A 21,550-nucleotide genomic window follows, 5' to 3' on the forward strand; every position below is an offset into this window, starting at 1 on the left:
CGGGGCGGGGACCGGCCGGAAGTGACGGGCCGGGCTGATTCACCTGCTGGGCGGCGCGGGGAGGTGCCCGCCGGGAGCCCGGGGACGGAGCGCACGGAGCGCGGTGCCCGCCGCTCCCGCCCGCGACATGGAGCCCGTGGAGCCGCCGCGGCTGCTGCTCCTCCTCGGGGTGGCCCTCGTGCTGCTCTGCTCCGCAGGTGGGCGCAGGTGGAAGGGGAGCGGACCGAAGGGAAGGGAAAGGACGGACAGAGGGTGGGAAGGAGGGAGAAAGAAGGAAGGACGGAGAGAGGGGAAAAAGGGAGGCGGTGGCTCTGTGGGGTTGGGAGAAGGCGCCGCGGGGGCGGGGGGCTGCTGCCCGCTGGGGTGCGCGGCACCTCCGCCCCTGCGCCTGTGTGGGTCTCCATCGTGTGCGTCTGTGTGTGTGTGTGTGTGGTGGGGGGTCTCCATGATGTGTTGTGGGGGGTCTCCGCCGTGTGTGTATTTCCTCGGCAGCCCCCGTGCCCTGCCCGCCCGCGGCGGTGCCCGGGGCGCGGTGCGGCGCTGGCGGCGGGGCCGCGCCGCGGAGCCGACCTGGGCTTTGTTCGCCGCCCGCCCGCGGAGCTGCTGCTGCTGCCGCCGAGCTCCATCTCCTGCCGCCCCCTCCCCTTCTCCTGCCGCCCCCTCCGCGTCCCCCGGCGCCCCCCGGGGGACCCCTGTCACGCTGCCCGCCCGCCGTCGCTCCCCGCAGGACGGAGCGGGCGCCACGCCGGGAACGCCGTGGTGAAAAGAAAAAAAAAAAGAAAACAAGGGAACAAAAACCCCCCAGGGATTTAAATTCAAACCCCGGCCATGCGTGTGGAAGACCTCTAGCACCCACGCCGGTTCTGTTTTTACCCTCTGGGTGGCTCCCACCGAGCCCCCTGAATCCAGTCGTCCAGAGCCCGATGGCCGCCGTTGGACCGTGTGGAGGAAACCAGAGAGAATTTGATTGCGAGAGGAAAGGAGTTGAATTGGATGGAGCTAAGCTCGTTTGGTTTTCGTGGGAAAAGAAAACAAAGGAGTAGCTACTCTCCAACAAACAAAAAAAAAAAGCAACCAATGAAACCCAAAAAACACACAAACCAAACCGAGCGTGCCAGGGCTACTAAAATGTAGGTGAATGTTTTTCATCTCAAATATTACATGTTATTAGGTTCCTGTAACGAATTTGGGTGCCATGTCACTGTTTTCCTAAACATATCGTTAAAAAAAAGGAAGTTTCCATTAAAGTTGACCCAAACTTGTGTGAAACTGCAAAAGGTGACAAAACACCTATGGCGAGGTTCAGGTTCACAGTAAAATGTGTATCAGTGGTGTCAGAAGGCCAGTTTTTATTTCCTGTTGAAATGTTAATGTTACCGTGTTGATGTCACCACTGTTTTGGGAAATTACTCATGGGATCAAAATTCTATATCTATAATGGAATGGTGAACTCTGATCCCCTGAGGTAGTTCCGCATTAACTCTGTTTCCCTAAGCAGAGTTAAAAACAAGATAGATGCTTGGTAAGAGCTATAAGTTACCAGTATTTAGTTGATAGGGTTAGTAATCAACATTTATATTGAAACACTTCACGTAACAAAAGCTTTGAAAAAAGCCTGTTGTGACTAGAACCATAGCTACTGTGATTGAGCTGGATCACTGCTAGGAAATCAAAGGCTGTGATACTAAAAGACTAGGAATAATTAATATATGAGGAAACATCAAGCTGGAACAAAATTTTACGATATAGTCTTTCTGAAGGATACAGGTGTCTTCAGACCTCAGTGTGAAATTGGACAACTTTGTAAATGAAGTAATACTCCTTGTCAAAACACAGATGCATCTTTTGTACAGTTATTTGGATGACTCTACCCTAAAAGACACAGTCCTCTGAAGGAAATGATTGAATAATACGTAAATCATCGGAGAAGATACGTCCTCTAGACTTGCTTGTGTTGTTTCCAGTCAGATTGGGTTAATATTTCTGGGTCTGTGTGCCAGATAGACGTGACTTCCTTCGCTGAGGGAACGGATGTCAGTAAGTTGCTGTTCTCCATGTGGACCACAGTTAGAGGAAGCTATTTTTTGTGCAGTTAGGTGTAAGCTGTTGGCAGTGAAAGATTGTCTAGGTGCTGAAATCTTTACTGGATTTGTGGCTTTTGTGGTTTAACTTCAGCAGGAAACTAAGGACAACCCAAATGGTCACTCCCTCCCCTTGTGCTGGGATGGGGCAAAGAATTGGAAGGGTAAAAGTGAGGGAACTTGTGGGTAGAGATGAAGACAGTTTAATGGGGAAAGCAAAATCCATGCATGCAAGCAAAGGAAAATAAGGAATTCATTCAGTACTTCCATGGTCAGGCAGGTGTTCAGCCATCCCCAGGGGAGCAGGGCTCCATCACAGACAGAGGGGACTTGGGAAGACAAATGGCCATCACTCCGATTGTCCTCACTTCCTCCTTCACCCAGCTCTGCATGTTGAGTGTGACATCCTGTGGTGTGGTTCCATCTTCCTGGTTATAAAGATGGGGAAATAATCTCATTCCGTTTGGTGCAAGTTTCAAATTTGTGTAGGGTTTCATAAGATCAAAAATAAATATGGGTGCCAGACTTGTCATCCCAATTGAACAAATAAGGTAGTGACCTACAGGTGTTAAACTTGTAAAAATGTGTAACGTCAGAACACAAATTTTCAATTGCTGAAATGTTAACATAGCCAGATTAGCATCTACCTTTGTATAGGTATAAAAGAAGTGATTACATACATGGTGATCACTTTAACCTTCAGAAGGTATGTTTTACAAAAGAGTAATGCTGAGCATCTAAATGCCCCAATTGAGGATAAGGATTTGAGTAGAGTTTTAAGGTAAATAACTAGGCAGGAATTTCTTTAGTCTGTAGGAATATCTTTTATTGCTGCCTTGTAGTGAGTTTTGTGGGTTTTTGTGCATTTTGGTTTTTTTATTTACAATGGCAATTGAAATTCTGCAATATGTGATGCTTTACTAATAGAATAGTAAGCTTTTAAATAGAATTGAAGTTCTGGTAAGCTTCAGGAAAAGTTTGTGGGTTTTGCCCTATTATTAAGGTTGCAAAAGTAGTTCCAATAACATGCATGCAGGGGTAGAACCTAATTCAGGCATGGGAAGTTAGTATTTGGTTGCTAATACACTTTGTCAAATAAGTATAATAAGGAACTTAAGCCTATTCATGTTTTTATGCATGCAACAGGATCTTACAGAAGCTTAAATTAGGAGAAATTTGACTACCACAGGAGTTTAATGATCAGTCCCTAGTCCCTTAATTGCTAAACTTGGTATGCTTCATCTGTTGGACAGTAGTTACAACAAGTTGCAGGGTGTGAGTTCTTCCAAAGTGTCCATTGATAAAAAAAGTTACCTGAAGTTCAGGACTTCTTCCCAAGATTTTCCAGATCTTAGTGTTTTAAGAAGGATGAAAAACTTTAACTAGAAATTACGTAATCAATTGTTAGTCAACTGCTGTGGACATCAGCCGTGACATTTGAATTACCCTGATTAATGTGTGTTTATCAGAAGGTATTTTATGCATTCAGAATGCTGCTGTTAGAGATTATTATAGCTCGTCACTTTGGTCTCCTCTGACTGCCCACCCTCCCCGTGCTGCCTTCCCCTGTGTTGCATCAAACTTTGGCTGCCTCTCTGTCTTCACTTCTTGTCACAGCCTCATCCACAGCCAAGTCCACTTAACAGAGAGATGAAACTCCCACTCCTAAATGTCTGGTTTAGCTTCTATTGCTGCCTTAAAAGAAATACATTTTCATATGAGCACATGTATGCTTTGCTACTGATTCCGTTCATGCTTCAAGAAATTAATTCTGAATATCTTTGAATCTGCCTCAGTATTGGGGAGTTTCAAAACCCATTTACCACAATGCCTGCAGAGATTTGTACAAACTGGGGAACTTGATTTTGGGGCCAGTATTGTTTCAACATACTAACATTTAATAATTTGTTGCTTGCATGCATTCATAAGCTTTTAATGACAGGGATTCTTTTTGCTCTTGTTGCAACTTCTGGTTGATTTCATGGAGCTTTTAAATGCTGTGTGAAACATTATGGGTGACCCTGCCTTGGTGGGGGGGTTGGACTAGAGGATCTCCAGAGGTCCCTTCCAACCCTAACAATTCTGTGATTATAGATCAGGACAATTGTGTGGCTCACCAGCTTGTAAGAATGTGTTCTCCCCCTTACATCAATTTAGTTGCTCTTCCTTTTTTTTTTCCTTTTTTTCTTTTTGGGGAATTCCTTTTTTTTACTCATTTGCATCCTTCAGGAGATGACTGAAAGAAGAGCCACTTCAGCCTGTTGCCATGGGATTAAGTGGCAGTCAGGCCATAGTTCTGTAGAAAGAAACCTGTTTCAGTAGCAGCTGGAACATAGCAGGCCCTGCATCCTTGCTGGTCCTTTCCTTTACTGCACAACTGCCTTGATGGTGTGAGCGTGTGGAACATTGGTCTCAGTTGCTGAAAACTTTAATTTTTTAACTGGTTGGATTGCATGACTTGAAAAAAGAAAGAGTTTTTCCATCAACTTGTCCTGGTACAGAGCAGGAAGGATGGCAGAAGAGCATTAGGAGGAAACCCCATTGTGTTTGATCAGTATTTTGCCATAGGAGAAAAATGTCTGTGTAAAGTCTTGGCCGGGGTTGGGAGGGGGCTTAGTGGGGATCAGACTACATCACTAAGTTAGGCAATCAGTTGAATGGTGAGATGTAACCCCAAAGATTATTTCTGCATCCCATTTGAAGTTGTACCTGGCGTTCATCTGGCTCCATAGTGAGCCAGTTCAAGGAGTTGCAAAGTGAGAAGAAGACTAAATTTTTTTGAGGTCAGTTTTCTACCTGTTCCTTTTCCTGATCCAGCTCAGTGAGATCAAGTCTGAATTATAACAAAGGAGTGTCAGCTGGAACCTCAAACACAGGGTGGAGTATATTTTTACTATTGATTTGGTTTTTTTTCCCCTATGTCACCTACTTACCGGAGCATGTGGTAGAGGCAAGATTTGGAGCTTTACTGGTTGTATGCTGTAACCATTCACTGGTGCTGTGATATCCTTTAGCTGCTGTTATGAAACATCTGAGGTACTTGATGGTCATAAATTTTGCAGCTCCACTTGCTGCTACATTTTTTAATAACGTATTTTTCATGCCCTATAGCTAAAGCCTGTGCATAGTATGCTGACAAATGATTTATCAATAAGAACTGTTTCGTGTGTTGAAGGGAAGGATGGGAATTCGATAAATTCACAGCTATTCGGACTTCTGCAGAGTTAGTTTGCATAGGGAATTGAAGTTTCCTGTATTCACTTATCCTGCATCTTCAGTTCTTTGTTTTAGATGCATTGACAGTATAAGCTACAAGGAGTATTTCATCTCAGTTGTTTTAAAGGCATGTAAAATTAATGTGTGTGTATGTATTTTAAAATCTCCCAAAATTTTTAAATGAGTAGCTAACTTTTTGGCTATTTAGGGTGAATATCCAAATTCTTTGAGCTTACTCCGTTCTGTCTGTTTCTTACATGGTGGGAGTGGGGCAGGGAGGGAAGCAAAAGGGGGCAGGCAAATACTTTTTCCTGTCATTGTGATGCCTCACCTCTTTATTTAAAAAAAAAAAAAAACAAAACAATCCAGCAACAAGAAAACAACCTAAAATTAAAAAAAAAAAAAAAAAAAAAGAAATCCCAACCCTGTACTACTGAATTGTCAATCTCAATGCAAACTTGCATGTGCTAGGAAAAAAGCATTGCTTGTTCAGTCGCTCGGAAAAGCCAAAACCCCTTTACTCAAGTGAAAATAATATTGCTGCTCAGTTAAGTGTTTGATTGTACTGAGCTCCCCGATGCACTGACTGACAGATGTGCACAACACATTCACACTGCAAGTGATCTGCTTCATTCAGTTCCCTTTTACATGCCATCAAATTGGCAGGAAAAAGATCAAATCATGTGACTTGATTGCTTAGTGACTGTATAAGCTTTCAATATCGGTTTGTAATGGGAAAGTGACTTGCAGAGCTAAAAGCAAAAACAGGCTGTGCAGTTGAGGTCGACTTGGTAGAGGAGAGACATGGTTTTATGTAAGTTGTGTCAAGATTTGGATTCTGATATTTTTCTTTTTTTGCTCTCTTTTTTACTGGAAAGTCTTCGTAGCGGTTGGCCTTCATTTCATGTTACACTTCATAATACTATTTCTAGGTGGTTTCTTAATGGCTCTGAAGTGCAGTCGTGAGGTACAGTTTCACATTCCACCTGGCCCCGTTACAGATCTGGTGCAGTTACATCTGGTGTAACTTTGTGTGTCTGCCGAGGTGGTTGTTGGGTTCCTTCTTCCCTCCCTCGTGTCAGGGCAGCCTTATGCAGCTGCTGCCTGAGTCCATTCAGCTGATACCAAATAAAACTCATTTTTTAATAATGTTGTTTTCCTGTTGGGTGATTTCACTGACTCACACCACTTCGTGACTGCACAGCGCTGCTTGCTCAGAGCTGGTCACAGCGTGGCTGGAGTTGGTGAAGTGGGAAATGGCTCTCCCTGGCAGGGTAAGCAAACCTGGGTCAAGGCTCAGGCAGCCTCACAGCCCTTCCCTCTCTGGCTTTGTGCTCCTGTCCCACTTACCTCGTGTTCAGGGGACTTGTGTTTGGGGAACCCCAGCAGGAGAGAAAAAGCCAAACTTGCTCTGCAGAGTTGGTTTTAGGGGAGTCAACTCTTTGTTCTGACTTTCTACCTTTTTTCATAAAGCGTTAGACTGGCATAAAGGGAGGTGATGGATCAAACCTGAGCATGAGAAGGCAGAACCTCAGCAAGTCCAAACTATGCTAATTGTCATTTTCTTAACACTACAGGTTGAATTAGGGCCATGCTGGATCATTTAAATGTGACCAAGCATCAAAACTTGGGAACTCATCGTGATCTTCTGTAGATACCACGCTAAACAGTACTCACGTGCTTAAAACCAATCTTAATCCCAGTTTGTTACAATATCCCCTCCCCCTTTCAGTAGCCCTCAGAAAGCTTATCCTTTCCTCAGTAAGGAGATCCGAATGCCCCCTCTCTCCACTTGATAAGCACGTACCACTCGAGGAAGGTCATCAGGCAGCAGTTGCTAGGATACAGGCTGGTGGCTTTGGGTTTAGCAACCAAAAAGCGTCAAGAATGTGCTGAACAAGTAGGGAGCACAAGGACAGTTGTAAAAAGAAAGGGATGTTAGAATCTGAAGACAAGGGGGGTGTCGGGGAAAAAATGAAAGTTGTGGGGAAATAATAAAAAATAATTAAAGCTTTAGCCTGTGATTTTTAGGTTTTCTTAGTTGCATAACTACTCCAGCTGATCTTGGTGACCTGTGGTTGGGAATGAAATGAAGCTCGTGCTGAGTACGTTCAGGGTTGGGTTTATTGGTAGTTCTGTTTATGAGTCTTAAAGTTAAGAATTTTTTTATTAAATTGTGAGGATGAGTAGCTTCTGGCTTAATTGTGCAGTACCTTTTAAACTGGGGCATGGATATGCAACACAACATGAATTGGAGGTAGTTATTAATTTAATGCTGTCTGAAGGCATCCAGACTGAAAGAATTTTTTTTTCCTGTCTTTGAAGAAGTGTGCTTAGCCTATTTACTGTCGTTTTAGTATTTTTTTTTCTTGTGTGATTTGACAGAGGATTTGTGAATTCAAGTAAACGTGCCTCAGAGTAAGTGGTGCTTCCCCACTGCGCTGTTTGCTCAACGGAAGTGAAGTTTGGAAATACAAGCCCACTGTTTTGAGACCCAGCAGCAGACAGAGTTCACTATCCAGGTGGTAGAACTTTACCAGGCTTGTTCTGGGAGTAGAGGTTTTTTGTTTGGGGTTTTTTTTTGTTTGTATTTTGCTTTAAGTGCCCCTGCTGTGTCATCAGCCTTCTCTCTGTAGTTTATCGCAGAACCTTCTTCCATGCACATAAACCTTTTAGCTGCACCATCTGTGGAAAAAGTGTCCTAAAAACTGAACCAGCGTTCTGGGAGTTTGGTTGTTCAGCTTCCTTAAGCTACTGGTGAGGTAGCTGAGATAAAATGTGCAAGAAAGGGATTTAAGATCTTGCTTCTACGAACTGTCTATATAAAACTAGATCTTTTCTATAGAAATTTCTTGTGGATTTAGTTTCCTGGTCTGTTTTTATATTTAGTCTGGGACTAAATGGACTAGGAAGGAGGAAACACTGTTGGAGCAAGGATTGGAGCCAGATCTTGTCTTTCCTAGGCGAGTGCTTTTATTCCTGGGTTGTCTTTACTTCCTCTGGCTCCACAAACTGTATGTGTTCTGCGTAGGAGGAGAGTTTCACTATGATCTGTGACAATAGTTGAGAGAGCACTGTCCTGGAAGGTCTGAAATGCAGATGTGAACATCTTTCATCTGAATATTAAATCTCTATCTTCGAGGATTAGCCAGTTTTTTGCCTAGTGGACTTAGGCTAGTATAGAGACACAAGTTTTTATCTTCTCTCTGTTTTGTATTGGGCCTTTTTGAGGTTTAAGTAGAGGAATATGTAGTATGTTACTGTCATTATCCCTGAAAATGTTAGGTTGAGGTAGGTTTGGTTTTGCTAAGATGTTTTGGGTTGTTTTTCTTTGGTTTGTTTTGGGGTTTTTTTGTTTGATTGTTAATTTTTGATTTGTTTTTGTCTGTTTATTTTGGGGTTTTGTTTTTGTTTTTTTTACTTACAGTGAACTGTGCTTATCTATGAAAATTGTACTGTTGCATTGTATGATAACATTTAGAGTGTCAAGCATGGAAAAAATGTGATCTGTGGAGCATGTTAAACAGTAACTGTTTAACACTTGATATTAGCAGGACAGTACTTCCATTGTTAGAAAAAGCTTTGTGATTTGCCTTTATCAGCACTGGATTACCCTAAAAATCTGAATTCTTTGCAGAGTTCTTAAATTGTAATGTACTAAAATCAAGCCTCTTTATAGAGGTAGGTGCAGTAATGCTGTGCCACTTTTTCTTGTTTTATTTACTGCTGCATGATTATCTAGCTTTTGTTAGTTCATTACCAATTGCTTACTTGTTCCTGTCCCTCATCTCTTGCTTTTTTTTGCCTCGGGTGATGTTACTGTGAAAGTTAATTGTTCTTTGGCACCAGGATACCTGGCTACATTAATAGGATGTGTATTGAGCTAATATGTATTTTGAAATCTGTCCTGAAACATTTTTGCGTTTCATTCTCACATCAGAAGTGCCCAAATCTATTGGATGTGCTTTTTAAACTGAAGACAACTGTTGGGTTTTTTTTATCCTTCTATTAAATTTCTGTTCTTCTTTTATTAACATAATTCCTCTAATGATTGTTAAGTTAAAGAAGACTCTTTAGGAGCTGTTCTTTGTATTATTCCATGTCATGTGTCCCATGGAAAAACAGCGAAGTTGAGAAAATAAGTACAATGAGAGCTGCTTGAAAAACTGGAATTCACTCGTTTCCCTTCTCTTTTTGGTACCCACAAGCTGCGCAGCCTGAATTTCCAAAGTCTTATACAATTTCTACAGAAACTGAAACAGGGCTCACTCTGCCCTAAACTGTGTTAGACCTCATCAGGACCAGGGACACTGTTTTTGGGATGTTTTGTTATACGGTGATGCTTTGATTGCCAGAAGTTGTAGGGTTTATGATGTATGGAGACTTAGAGGCAGCAAAGCTTCATAATGTCTTGGGCCCAGGCTTCTGAAACCTATGGCTGTACTGGGTCTTCCCTTTTCCTGTTGGAGTTAAGATGTGGAAACTGTGGTTACCCAAATCTGAAGATAGGCTTTTTTTTTTTTTAATACTTTTTTGGCCTTTAGGGGACAGGGGGTCTCCCTGCTAAATCTAGGATTTGGTTTGTGGTGCACTCACTTGTGATAAGCTGTGGTGAAACAGCATGAGTTAACTGGAGCTTGTGGCTATCTTGGCTGTGCTGATGTGATTCAGCTCCCGGGTGCTGCAAAAATCACTTAAATCAGTAATGTCAAATACTCTTTTCCCTTTATTCTTTTGTGAAGGCAACTTTTAATCCAGTTACTTGACTAGCAGCACCCTCCCTTGCAGAGGCTCCCTTTGGCAATTGTGTTGTGAGGAAGCAGGAGGTGATTGTGAGGTGGTGGCAGCTTGTGGGAATTTCAGCCACAGAAGACACTTTGTGTTGGATGGTGCCAAGAAACACCAGGCACTCGCAGTGTGTGCCTACCTCTGTGTGTACACCCAGCTTGCTAAGGGTGTAGATTTAAGTTGGCTCACTCAGTCCCAAGGGGCCTTATTTCAGAAGTGCGGGTTCCAAATAAGATGTGGAGCTTCTGAGTGAAGGTAGGAAGGGAGAGAGTTGGGGAACTTTGCTTTATAAAATCATTGCACCTAGCTGGAAAATGTAGGAGATTAACTGTGGGTAAGAAGTGTATTCGGAAGTAAAATGGGAATGGTGGGGAGGTATTTTTTGAGGCTGAAGTCTGCCCAGTGAAAAGATTTGATCACAGGTACATCTGTTATCTGTATTTGAAAGAAAAGTCTAAGCTGAAGTGTCTCTTAAGTGAGCTTGTATTTCTACAAGCACTAATATGCATTTCTGGTTGTGATCATCACTTTGCTGCTTAGGGCCTCATTCTGTGAAGAGAAAAGCATTTCTGTATTTACAGCCACTCCTTTCTTGTTTGTGAACATGTATTGGCAAGTGACTTTTTGGAGAGTCTGCTGATAAAGTACTTTCCAGATGCCGTTGCAGATGGGTCACATATGACTTTAAGTATGACAGCATCTCTGAACTCAACTCTTATGCTCTGTAGAAACACTCCTGTTACCCATTTAGGGAGGGACTCTGTTGGGTTATATAACACTTTTGTGACATGGCCTTATCTGGTGCCAGAAACATTCACGCCAAATTTAGATGTACACTTAGATTTCTGTAAGCCAGCAATCCAGAATTTTGGTGTATCCCAATTAAATAAGAAAATACTAAATGCATACTAAAATAGTAAATTCATATAATAAAAATCTGCTTTTGGTTATTTGTTAGTCTGTATCACAGCTCTGCTTGTATCTGTATTGGAATGGAGGAAGCTTTACCCCCTTGTAATTTTTTTAAGGGTAGTAAAGTCTGCTTTCTCTTTTGAAGATTCTTTTATACTAGAAAACAGCTTCCATCAAATTCTGTCAAATACTTCATTTTCCCTACATTATACTTAATAATAACATTGTTTGCTAAGCCCTGTTCCACTTGAGTGGTATTTAAAAGTAAGTTCAGATATTCAGAAAGAAAGAGTTTTTCTAAGGATAGTATACTGGTTTCCACCCCTTCAGAAATCATGTGTAGAACCTGCACAGTCATACAGATATAGTTTGCAATACTCTTTAGGTCAGCTTCCTAGAGAAAGAGTATTTTATTCCACATTAAGAAACTCAAATCTGAGTGTTTAGAATCCAAATTGTGTATTGACCTCCTACCTTCTTCTGATATAAACTTTTATGAGGGATATTACTCATTATTCTTCATCAAAGAAGGGTACTTGTCTCTTCTCACCCAGATGCAAAGGTTCATTCCTTTGTTTGCCCCAACTGGATATGGCACATTTTCTTCTTGCAAAATACTTGGAGAACAGTACACTTGCATTTGGATCCAGTGTACTTCTGTGTTGACTTTCAGCTGTTTTTTTGGGAATCTGTTGAATGCTTCTGAGTGTAAAGTTTGCTGTGATTTATTTGCTACAATTAGAAATTGGATATTTTAATACTAAACATCTTTGAATAAGTGAGATAAGTTACTTGAGAAACCCTCATCTTTCTGGTGCATTAAAACAAGTATGAAAAAGGTCTTAAATTTTATTCATGAAACTGTGCTAACCAAAACAAATACAGCTTGATAAAATGTCTGTCACATACTGGCAGATGAATGCCACAGTTGATCCACTCATGTTTTGAGGAACATTCTAGGGAAGTGAAAAGAAATCGAATCTCCCTAATTTGAGTGGAAATGGAAGGAGGTGAAGCTTCGGAAAATTTGGAGAAAATGTCTTTTCACTGTGTGCATTTGCTTCATATGGATCTTTAATGCAATTACAGATTTCCAGCTCCAAAGAGCCTCAGCAATGAGTACTTTGGTCTTCTCTGTGTCAGCCATCACCTGTCCTATTTTTCTTTTTCTTTCTTCACTGCTCATGTAATAGTAGAAGGTTTTCATGTGGCACTGAAGTCTGATGCTGCTTTCTGTTTTGGTTATGTTTTGACTTCCCTGGCAGGGGCGCTGCATGCCTGGGCAATATTTGTGTATTTGTCCCTTAGTAATCATGCTTCTTCCTCAGTCCAAGCTGCTGATTGATCTGATTGATTGTTTCCCTGTGTGCTGGGATTAGAAGCAGTTGTGGTTAGAAGCAGTTGTCCTTAAATACCTCCCAGCTTTTTTGAGCTCTTCTGCTTTTCAGAAGTGGATCCCACAGAATTCCAGTAACTGAACGAGTTGGCCTGCCCTTCTGAAGTGCAGGGTTGGTGCTGGATTTGCCTTCCTCTCTCCTCTCAGGATTTTAAACTTCACTATTTTGTAGTCACTACAGTCAAGATTTCTGTTGATCCCATCCCCAGCAAGTTCTTCCTTTTTTTCCTTGAAAGCAATTTCAAGAAAGTATCAAATGGGGATTGACTCATTTAGCACTCTTTTTTTCCTCCAAAATGAAGTCTCCTGGATTGTTTGTATCCTGCTGTGTCACCCTTCCAGTAGATGTCAGGGAGATTAGTGTCCCACAATAACCAGTCTCTGTGGTTTTTAGAGACTTCATGGAATTGCTGAAATACACTTCATCAGCTTTTTTACCCCAGTTAGGTGATTTGTAACGAAGAGTGTGATGTTGTCGATATGGTTCTCTCCTTTAATCCTGACCCACAAGCTCTTAGCCAGCCTGTTGTCCATCCTGTAGAACAACTTTTTGTGTTCCAGCTGCTCTTACGGGTAGAGGGCAGTTCACTTGCTGTGCTTTCCTTCCTGGCTTTGTAGAAAAGCTTGTACACCTCTGTGACAAAGCTCCAGTCATGCAAGCTATCCCACATGTCTTATTTACTCTGGTGTCATAGTTCTGTGTACAGGTGCTTTAGGTGGTTCCTCTTTCAACATGCTTTATTGTCATCACCCAGGTCTTTCTTCCTCCCAGCAACCTGACCCACGTACTTAACATGTCTCAATCTCTATTCCCTCCCTTAACTGCAAACTTCAATTACTGTTCCTTGGTGGATCTCTCATTTACTGGGCTTGTCACCAAATTTGATGAGGTTGTTCTTAACCCCCGTTGTCAAGTGGATCCCATCTCAACTTGGCAGCCCTCGTTTCTCAGGGGCACTTGTGGCCATAAAAATTAAACCCCTGCTTGCAGTGCCAGTCCTGCAGCAAGTCCTTAACTTGAAGGATGTGGCTCTACAAGCCTTTTACTTCTCACATGAAAAGAGCAAGGAGAGCAAACGTCACTTGTGGTCCCATGTCCTTCTTTGCCCCTGGAGTTTTCTAGTCACTCTTGATTTGCTCCTTTGTTAATAGCATGATGGGTGCCTGTGTGAGCAGGTAATAGTTGGGGGGAAAAAGAACAAAAAGGAAAAGGGGGAGGGGAAGGCAATAGTGGTGATGATAATAAGGGTTGGAGGACCCTTGACAATATCTGACATGTCGAATCTGGCCAAACCTCCTTCACCAGCATATCTGGCAGCAGATGTGTGTGTCTTCCCTGCAGAAGGGAATCTCCAGCTAGTATTACCTGCCACTCCCTTGTGTTGCTAATGCTCAGTTCAAACTCAGCTAGCTTTGGCACATCCCTTAATTGAGATTCTTGCTGCTTCTGCATGCCAGTGTTGACCAAAAGAAAAAGTGTAAAAAAGCTTTATATGCTTGAGTCCTTACTATAAGAAAGAGACTGGAGCACTAGTATAGTAAAAATGAGGTGTTGGGAGATGTGCAGTAAGAAAAGAATTTAGATTTATGAAAAATCTCTGAGAATTAGAAGGCTCAGACTAATGTGTGAGTACCTCTCATAACAGCTAATTTGTGCTGCAAGCTTCACGTGCAGGAATGGTTTTTGAGTGCTATCCCGAGGTTTGTGTGCTTTAGCTTTCACTGACATGTTTGCATGCAGTGAATGTGTATGAAAATACTACTCAAACTTCAAAAGATTCAAAAATTCAAACATTTTTAAAATGTTTTGTAGAAATCTTGTATGTTGTATAAATGTTGGGCAAGGCACTTCAGGCTGTTGGGTTCTGCTTTTATTTGTCACATGGTTACTATGTTGATTTGTATGTTTCGGATCAGAGAAATGAGTGCCACAGTAGAAACTGAGGTGGAAATGTTTGCTATTTCTGGCTTTTAAAGCACTTTAAGCAAGCTGCCGTGTGATAGGCAGTCTAGTTTCCTAGGAGTGTGTCTCTGAAATTTAGTACTTCCAGCATTTAACGTAATTTTTCTTCCCCGTTCTCAGCGTCCCTTTCTCAGTGTTGTGCCACCTGAACAAGAAACAGTTTATGTAGCATCCACTTTGAAATTATACTTACATGGAGTTGTCTGGCAATGAATAGGCAAGAGATAGTTGAAGAATTTAATGCTTCTTAGCTATGTCAGAACCAATGAATAACTGTAGGGACTTCTGGTTGCACAGGACTGTTATTTCTGCTTTTGTATTTGTTTGAAATTGTCAAAGAGATGAACAAGTGATGGTGGAAGAGGGAGAGAAATAAAACATTGATTGTAGGAGTCCAATTTGTTTAGAAAAGTAGTCAAAAAAATCAACATATGAATACTCATCCGTCCGGTTTGTTTTGGCTGTGTTGTGTTTCAGCAGGTTAGCAACTAAAAATCAGAGGTTTTATACTTTTTGGTAGTAGGGATGTGTCATAACATCTCCAGAGTATGAATTCCATTATTCCCAATCCACTCTGAAGAGGCAAATGTCATTGTGTTGCTCTTACCTGAATAACTGAACAGTTTGTGAAATCCTCAGCAGGTTCCCTTGTGGGGAGCGGGAAGGAGATGTGTGTGCTGTGATCTTTTGTTATGGAACTTCAGATGGGAAAGTGGAGGTGCTGTCACAGAGCTGGAGCTCTGATTTACTTCAGAAAGCTTTTAATTTCCTGGGTTACAGATTTGAGGCTTTTAAGGAAGTAACATCATAATGTATTTCATCATCATGTCCCTAAACTGTACTTGACATCCCATCTCGTTTCTTCAATATAGTCAAATTGAAAAAGCAGAAATGCAATTTGGAGATGAACTTGAGAATATTGTATTACAGTTCCCTAATGAGGCCGTGGAGGAAAAGGGAACAGAAGAATATGGAAGTTGCTGAAAAACAGATGATGAATTGGCATTATTTGCTACTGTGCTTTATGGAAACGTGAATCTACGCATTTATAGAGATGATGGCTAGTAGTAATGTCTTTGTTTATGCAAAGCTGATCGAACTTAAGGATTACACTGTAATGTATTCACTGTAAAATGACCTTTTTAAGAGGTTTAGAGTGGCTAGGTTTACACTTGGAAGTCTGAAAAGATCCTTTAAGTGGGGATAACATTCGTGGCATGTATTCACAGACATCATTATCGTTTAGGAAACAGTATTAATTCAGCTAGTAGCAGAGAATTAGTTGCTCAGATCTATTTACTGTGGTCAAAAGAGGAGTGGTACAAACCTCGTTAGAGCTATCTTTGAAAAGGTGTACATCAGTTGGTAAGAGACATTGCACCTAAATCTCTTTCCTACCTCAAGTTGGTGGGGTTTTTTTGTGTTTTGTTTTGTGGGGGGGGTTTGTGTGTGTGTGTGTGATATTACCCTGTCTGAAGGTAATATCATGCAAAGTAATACCATGAATGGTAGAAAACAAAATAATCCTATCTAATTTGTAACTCTATGTTTGTAATTAACAATTGTGAAGGTCTTTTTTTGCAGGCTGTTGTCTGGAATTCAGTATATCAGGTGATTTCTCTTTCTAAGGGATTTTTTTTTTAATAGCTGTTAAAGATCCTATTGTTTTGGTTTCAGGAAGAGAATACAAAGACTTGACAGAGAGCAGAATTTTAGTGAGGTAGGGTAGCTGTCCTGTCCCTTCCATCTCTGCAGATTCTATTATCTACTGCAGAAATGCACTACAGCTTCTCTACTATATGGAGAAGTGCAAGTGAGAGCACAAATGTACTGTTTATAATGATTTTAAACTTTTTTTCATCTGAAGCTGTTATTTTACAGATTCACCAAGGCAATCCATCTTCTTTACACTCTCCACTCTCCTTGTGGCCTTGAATCTCTTGTGGCTGTGGTCACATCTCCGTGACTGTCTGGCAATGTGCACACATAACATGACTGAAAATCTGAGCTTGGTTCCCAGCAAAGGGGACAAAACAGTGGATATTCCAGTGCCAAACCTGTTTCCATACCGAGCTAAAGGCACACTTTCCACTTCCTGACTGTGATGTGCAAGTCCTACAATTGATAGGAGGGAAACCCGAGTTTGTTGTGAAAGAGGGGAATGTTGCTTCAGGCCTTTTGAGTAGCTCTGTGTCACTATATGGATTCTTTTTCAAGGCAGAATTGAGGGAAATTTGTTGTTTGGAAACATGTTTTGCCTAGAGGCACGCAGATAAGGATTACACAGCCCTTTTAGAGGAGTAAGACAAGCAGAAAGGACAAACAAATGTAAAAAACTCATTGAGATTTTTGGAAAGGATTCATTTGTCTGCTCTCTGTAGGTAAAGGATCCCTTATAACTCAAGATAGAGTAAATTCACTTGATCTAAGCCAGGCCTTCACAAAAATTCTGTCTATCCTGGCAGACTTCATGGCTGTTCCAAACTTTCATTTTACACTGAGGGAGTAGTGGTAAGGTGATTATCTAAAAACTTGAAAACCTGCTGCTGAAAATGTTCAGTTTAGCTTTGTATGGGACTTGATTTGTACAAAAAATAAGTGTGGCTTGAAAGATGTAGCTGCCTGTTGGATGTGATTCCAAATAAGCAGCACATGACTCTGCATTGTGTTTGGTAACTGGATCTGCACGGGTTCTCTGCAACAGTGACAAGTCTGACTAATGGCAGGATTTCTGTACAGGAAATGGATTTGAATATATACTCATATATAACAGAACATTTATGGTGAAAGCTGTGTGTGACTTGTTTCTAAAACATAAAAAAATATATTTTTGTAGGTCTAACAAGAAGCTTAACTATAACTTCAGTTGACCAATCAATGTTTGAAAAAGCACAAGGAGAGAGAGTAACGTTGCCATGTACTTTTGAACTCTCGGAGGAAGATGAAGGCCCACTAGATATTGAGTGGGTATTGATACCAGCAGATAATCAAAAGAAGGAAAAAATAGTAAGTAGAGACTTTCTTTTGGACAGTGTTATTTCAGTTGTTTGAGTAGGTCAATGTGCAACTTTTGTTACTGGCTTTTTAAGCTTCTACCTTTTCAGGTTGGGATGCTTGTGATCTTAAATTACTTTGAAGCACCAGTCAAATGAAATATAGTGGAAATTGTGGAAGAGCAGATTAAGTATGAAATGTCTAGAAATTTTTCACTATAAGCTTGCCTTCTAATGAAGAACTCTCAAATTAAGTACACCTCAGTTCCAGAAAGCAAACTCCGCTTTGTACCTGCATTATCTCCCTGATTAATAATGGGTTTATGAGGATTTAATTTTAAATATATTAACTCTTTTAGTTATTAATGTTTTCCTTTAATTGGAAGCCTTAACAATAATGTGATAGATTCCTTTTAGTAATAGGTTTTACAGAATGAAATTAGAGCAGTTCTAAACAGGGTTTTGTTTTTTTTCAGTTAAAAGTCAATACTGACATATTGATACTTGGGCAGATGTGTGGTGATATTTTGAAGATGGAGGTATTTGGATATGTCATACTTCTGGGATTAAAACGGTGGAAAGAACCTGTCAAGAAACTGAAGAGACCAAATTATTTTAAATGTTTGCATGCCAAGTGGATATCTGAACCATATTTTTTTTTTTAATAGATAATTATGTATGCTGTCGACAGGATTTATAATAATTATTATGGTGCTCAGACTGGGAGGATGGCATTTACTCAGAATGATCCCAAAAATGGTGATGCTTCATTGGATATCCAGAATTTAAAGGCAGAAGACACTGGCACGTACCAGTGCAAAGTGAAGAAAGCTCCCGGAGTTCAAAGCAGAAAAATACAGTTGACTGTACTTGGTAAGATAATTTATTTTCTTGAGTTTTCAGTGACATTTTGTATATGCTTATTCCGTTCTATCTTCGATGCCTAAAATGAAAACTTCTGCTGAGTAAAGTCATATTGAATCTGTGATGATGATGCACTTGTTATTGAGACTTTGGGAAGGGTGGACATAATTCTGTTCTGGGAGAAGAAGGGAATAATATTCAGAATAATGAGCACTTTTAAAAATTCTGTGCTTTGTTCATATTTCATAGAAAATCTTTCCATGCATAAAAATGGTTTGTGTCACAAGCTTTATCTTTAGCACACAGGTACCAAGCATTTTGATTGTGACTGTTACTAATTCAATGATATTTTGTTTATTAGTAAAGCCAGCAAGAACTAAATGTTCCATTGAAGGATCACAGGAGATTGGAAAAGACGTTACCTTGAAATGTGCATCACAAGAAGGATCCCCACTTTTGTCTTACGACTGGAGGAGAGTATCTGGCACAAATGAACTTCCTGCCACTTCCATGATGAGTACTGTCAAACTTGATTTATTACTCTGAAATATTTAAAAAAGAATGTATTAGTATTTTTGGCTTAGTTTGACTTGTGAACATCTCATAATTAGTATTAATATAGTGTAGTCAAGATAAATGTCACTTCTGCCCTCTCACTGGGTAACAAAACTGACTGTGAAACAAGTTGGGAGTTTATTTTGTTTTTTTAATTCATACTGGGAAATGTTTCAAGCTTTAAGTGGAGATTCTTACCATTAGGCTGCTGTATCATGCTCACCTGTACCCGTGTTGTAAGGATGGAGTTAAGATACTCTGAATTTTGACTGATGGATTCCAAATTATTACAGTGCTGATATCAGATTTTTATTGTGACAACTTCATTGTAGAAGTTAACTTGTGAGTTTTCTGAAAGTTATTCTAGAATATTTTTTTGACAGAGTACTGCTTAGTACCATTTCTTTTTGATCTCCTTTGTAGTTATGAAAACCTTGAACTTTGAGATGGTAGGGTTTTCTTGCAGATGTAGAAGTTTAAGAATGTGCTTGCAAATAGACATATTTTAACTTAGGTGGCACAGGATGTAAAGGACAAAGTGACATCTTGTATCGAAGAGTAGACAAAGTGGATTTCTAGAGGAGAGAGAACAAAAAGTTGTTTGGTTCTTCCTCGTGGGGGTCTCCTATGCTCCTGTAGTTTATACCTCAGGGAATTGAGATGTGGCTTCAGTTTTATTTAAAACAAGCAAAAACTGACTTCTGTGAACTTCTCCAGTTTTTTGTAAGCTTCTATAGTCTGTTAGAATCTGTAATATCTTAGAACACAGATCCCCAGAAATCAGCTACAAAGGAAGAACCTGTAACTGTTCTTCATTTTGAACTGGTGTCTTGCTAGTGCTATTTGATATCTCTTATTTTTTGTTTTGATAGTGAATGGTTGATCATTAATATCCTTCTCTGCACCAGTCAAGACTTTAGACAACTGTTGTTATGCCCTTTTTTTTCCCACATCCCAAATTTGTCTCATGGTAACAAAAAAATCAATGACAATATCAGTGCTAGACAAGAATGAATGAGGAACTGTGCAAAGGTGGCATGTAACTCAATAAAATAATGTTAGTTTTGGGCTTGTGAGTGTAGGTGTGGGGACACTGAGCATGTCCTCAAGAATCTAGACAACTGGTTCAGCAGGTAGAGCAAAGTATTTGCCTGGTGCTTTGTTCTTGTGATAGAGTCTTTTACAGTGCTCATGGCAGATCTGTTGGCACTTAAAGCATGAAAGCCAGTTGAAGTTCACCTGGTAGGATCTGACAAAGGTAGCTGTTAATGGCTTTGACAGTCTGGGGTAAACCTCTTTATTTTCACTGTTTCTTAAGGAATCTGCTTAAGCTGGACTTAGTTGGTCACCCATTGGAGCAAACGTTTGGGTTAGATCCACCTCCCCTGCGCATGAGTTCTAAAGACACCTGAGCTGGTTGTGTAGAATCGATTTGGAAGAGGGAGGGTGGTGGCTTTGGGGTGCAGTTCATCTTTTGTATTATAGAACTCTGTGTTAAGATGAGAGAATTGGCTATAGCATCTGAAGGTAACACAAATCTACACTTAAAATCTCAGCGAGTGAAAATGTGACAGGAGACCTTGCAAGCTCTTTAAAACATGAATTTTTCTGTCATAGCTAGTTCTAGTCATGTCAGATAACGTAATGCAAGGCTATAGAGCACTGAGAGTAGCATCTGTTCCTATCCATTGACAGAGCAATTAGTCAGTAGGCTTAATATTAAGTCAAATCCCGTGGAATAAATTTCTAACAGACTTTTACAAATAATAGTGGTTTACAGCATGATAGGCTTTTGTTTCTATCTGTATCTCTTTAATATGGCATTTTTAAGTTAAGATTTCATGTATGTGCTGGATTAATAATTCTGTAGTACTGTGTATGGAATTAAACTTTGCAAAATGATAAACCTCTACCTTTTGTTGCTTGTAGATAAAGATACAGGGGAACTTCTTCTGAAAAACGCCTCTCAAGAGTATTCTGGTTTATACAACTGTGTGGCCTCAAACAGAGTTGGCACGGATGAATGTTCTGTTCAGCTGAATGTCACCCCTCGTAAGTGTTTGCTGTGTAATGGTCACATAGTGTTCTGTGTATGAAAACTGAATAGTCTTTTTTCTCTAAACTCAAATCCAACACTCTGTAACTGGTGGGTGCCAGTTCAAGTCTTATTATTGTTTTAAATGAGTGTGATTGAGCATCTCTCTGATTCAGTGGTGTGCTATTAACGTGGATCATGTGAAACATACTGGGTTTATTGTTAAAAGAAAGTTGGCCTTATAACTTTGACACTTAACAAACAGTATTGTTATTTATCTATTCTAGCCGTAAATACAGCTGGTATAATTGCTGGAGCTATTATAGGAACTCTGCTGGGTCTTTCTGTACTGACTTTTCTCGTCTTCTGTTGCTGTAAGAAGCACAGAGAGAAGAAATATGAGAAAGAAGTACATCACGATATCAGGTAACAACATGTCTCTGGTTTCTAAGCAGTATTATTGGAAGATTAACTTCTAAATGTGTATTTCTGCAAGTAAGATACTTAACAGTTGAGATTTGTCTTAATCTGGAAAGCTTATTAACATGCTAACTGTTTGTCAGAGGACTTTTTGTAGACATGTCTAATTTCAGTAAACATTTTAAAGGCAACGAATACTTGAATTTTTTGTTACTTTAAAGGAAGACGTAAAGATTTTTTTGGCTACTGCATCAGAATAGAAGGAAACAAACTGAATACGTGTTTTGTAAGCTCCCACATGGTAATGGTGACTGAACTCTTGTTCTG

At 40.4% G+C, this 21,550-nt stretch overlaps 1 protein-coding gene across 2 annotated transcripts in view; it reads left to right on the plus strand.

Moving 5' to 3' along the window:
* Positions 1 to 40: 40 nt before the first annotated feature.
* CXADR (CXADR Ig-like cell adhesion molecule) overlaps positions 41 to 21,550 on the plus strand; it is a 34,951-nt gene continuing 13,441 nt past the window's right edge. For both annotated transcript variants that reach the window (XM_064643994.1, XM_064643993.1), the window contains exons 1-6: positions 41 to 197; positions 17,193 to 17,362; positions 18,018 to 18,222; positions 18,575 to 18,730; positions 20,698 to 20,820; positions 21,091 to 21,229. In XM_064643994.1, coding sequence (XP_064500064.1) covers positions 128 to 197; positions 17,193 to 17,362; positions 18,018 to 18,222; positions 18,575 to 18,730; positions 20,698 to 20,820; positions 21,091 to 21,229 — 863 coding nt within the window. In that variant the 5' untranslated portion in view covers positions 41 to 127. The remainder of the gene's footprint in view (positions 198 to 17,192; positions 17,363 to 18,017; positions 18,223 to 18,574; positions 18,731 to 20,697; positions 20,821 to 21,090; positions 21,230 to 21,550) is intronic.

This window comes from Pseudopipra pipra, chromosome 2 (genome assembly GCF_036250125.1).
Source record: "Pseudopipra pipra isolate bDixPip1 chromosome 2, bDixPip1.hap1, whole genome shotgun sequence".
Lineage (NCBI taxonomy): Eukaryota > Metazoa > Chordata > Aves > Passeriformes > Pipridae > Pseudopipra > Pseudopipra pipra.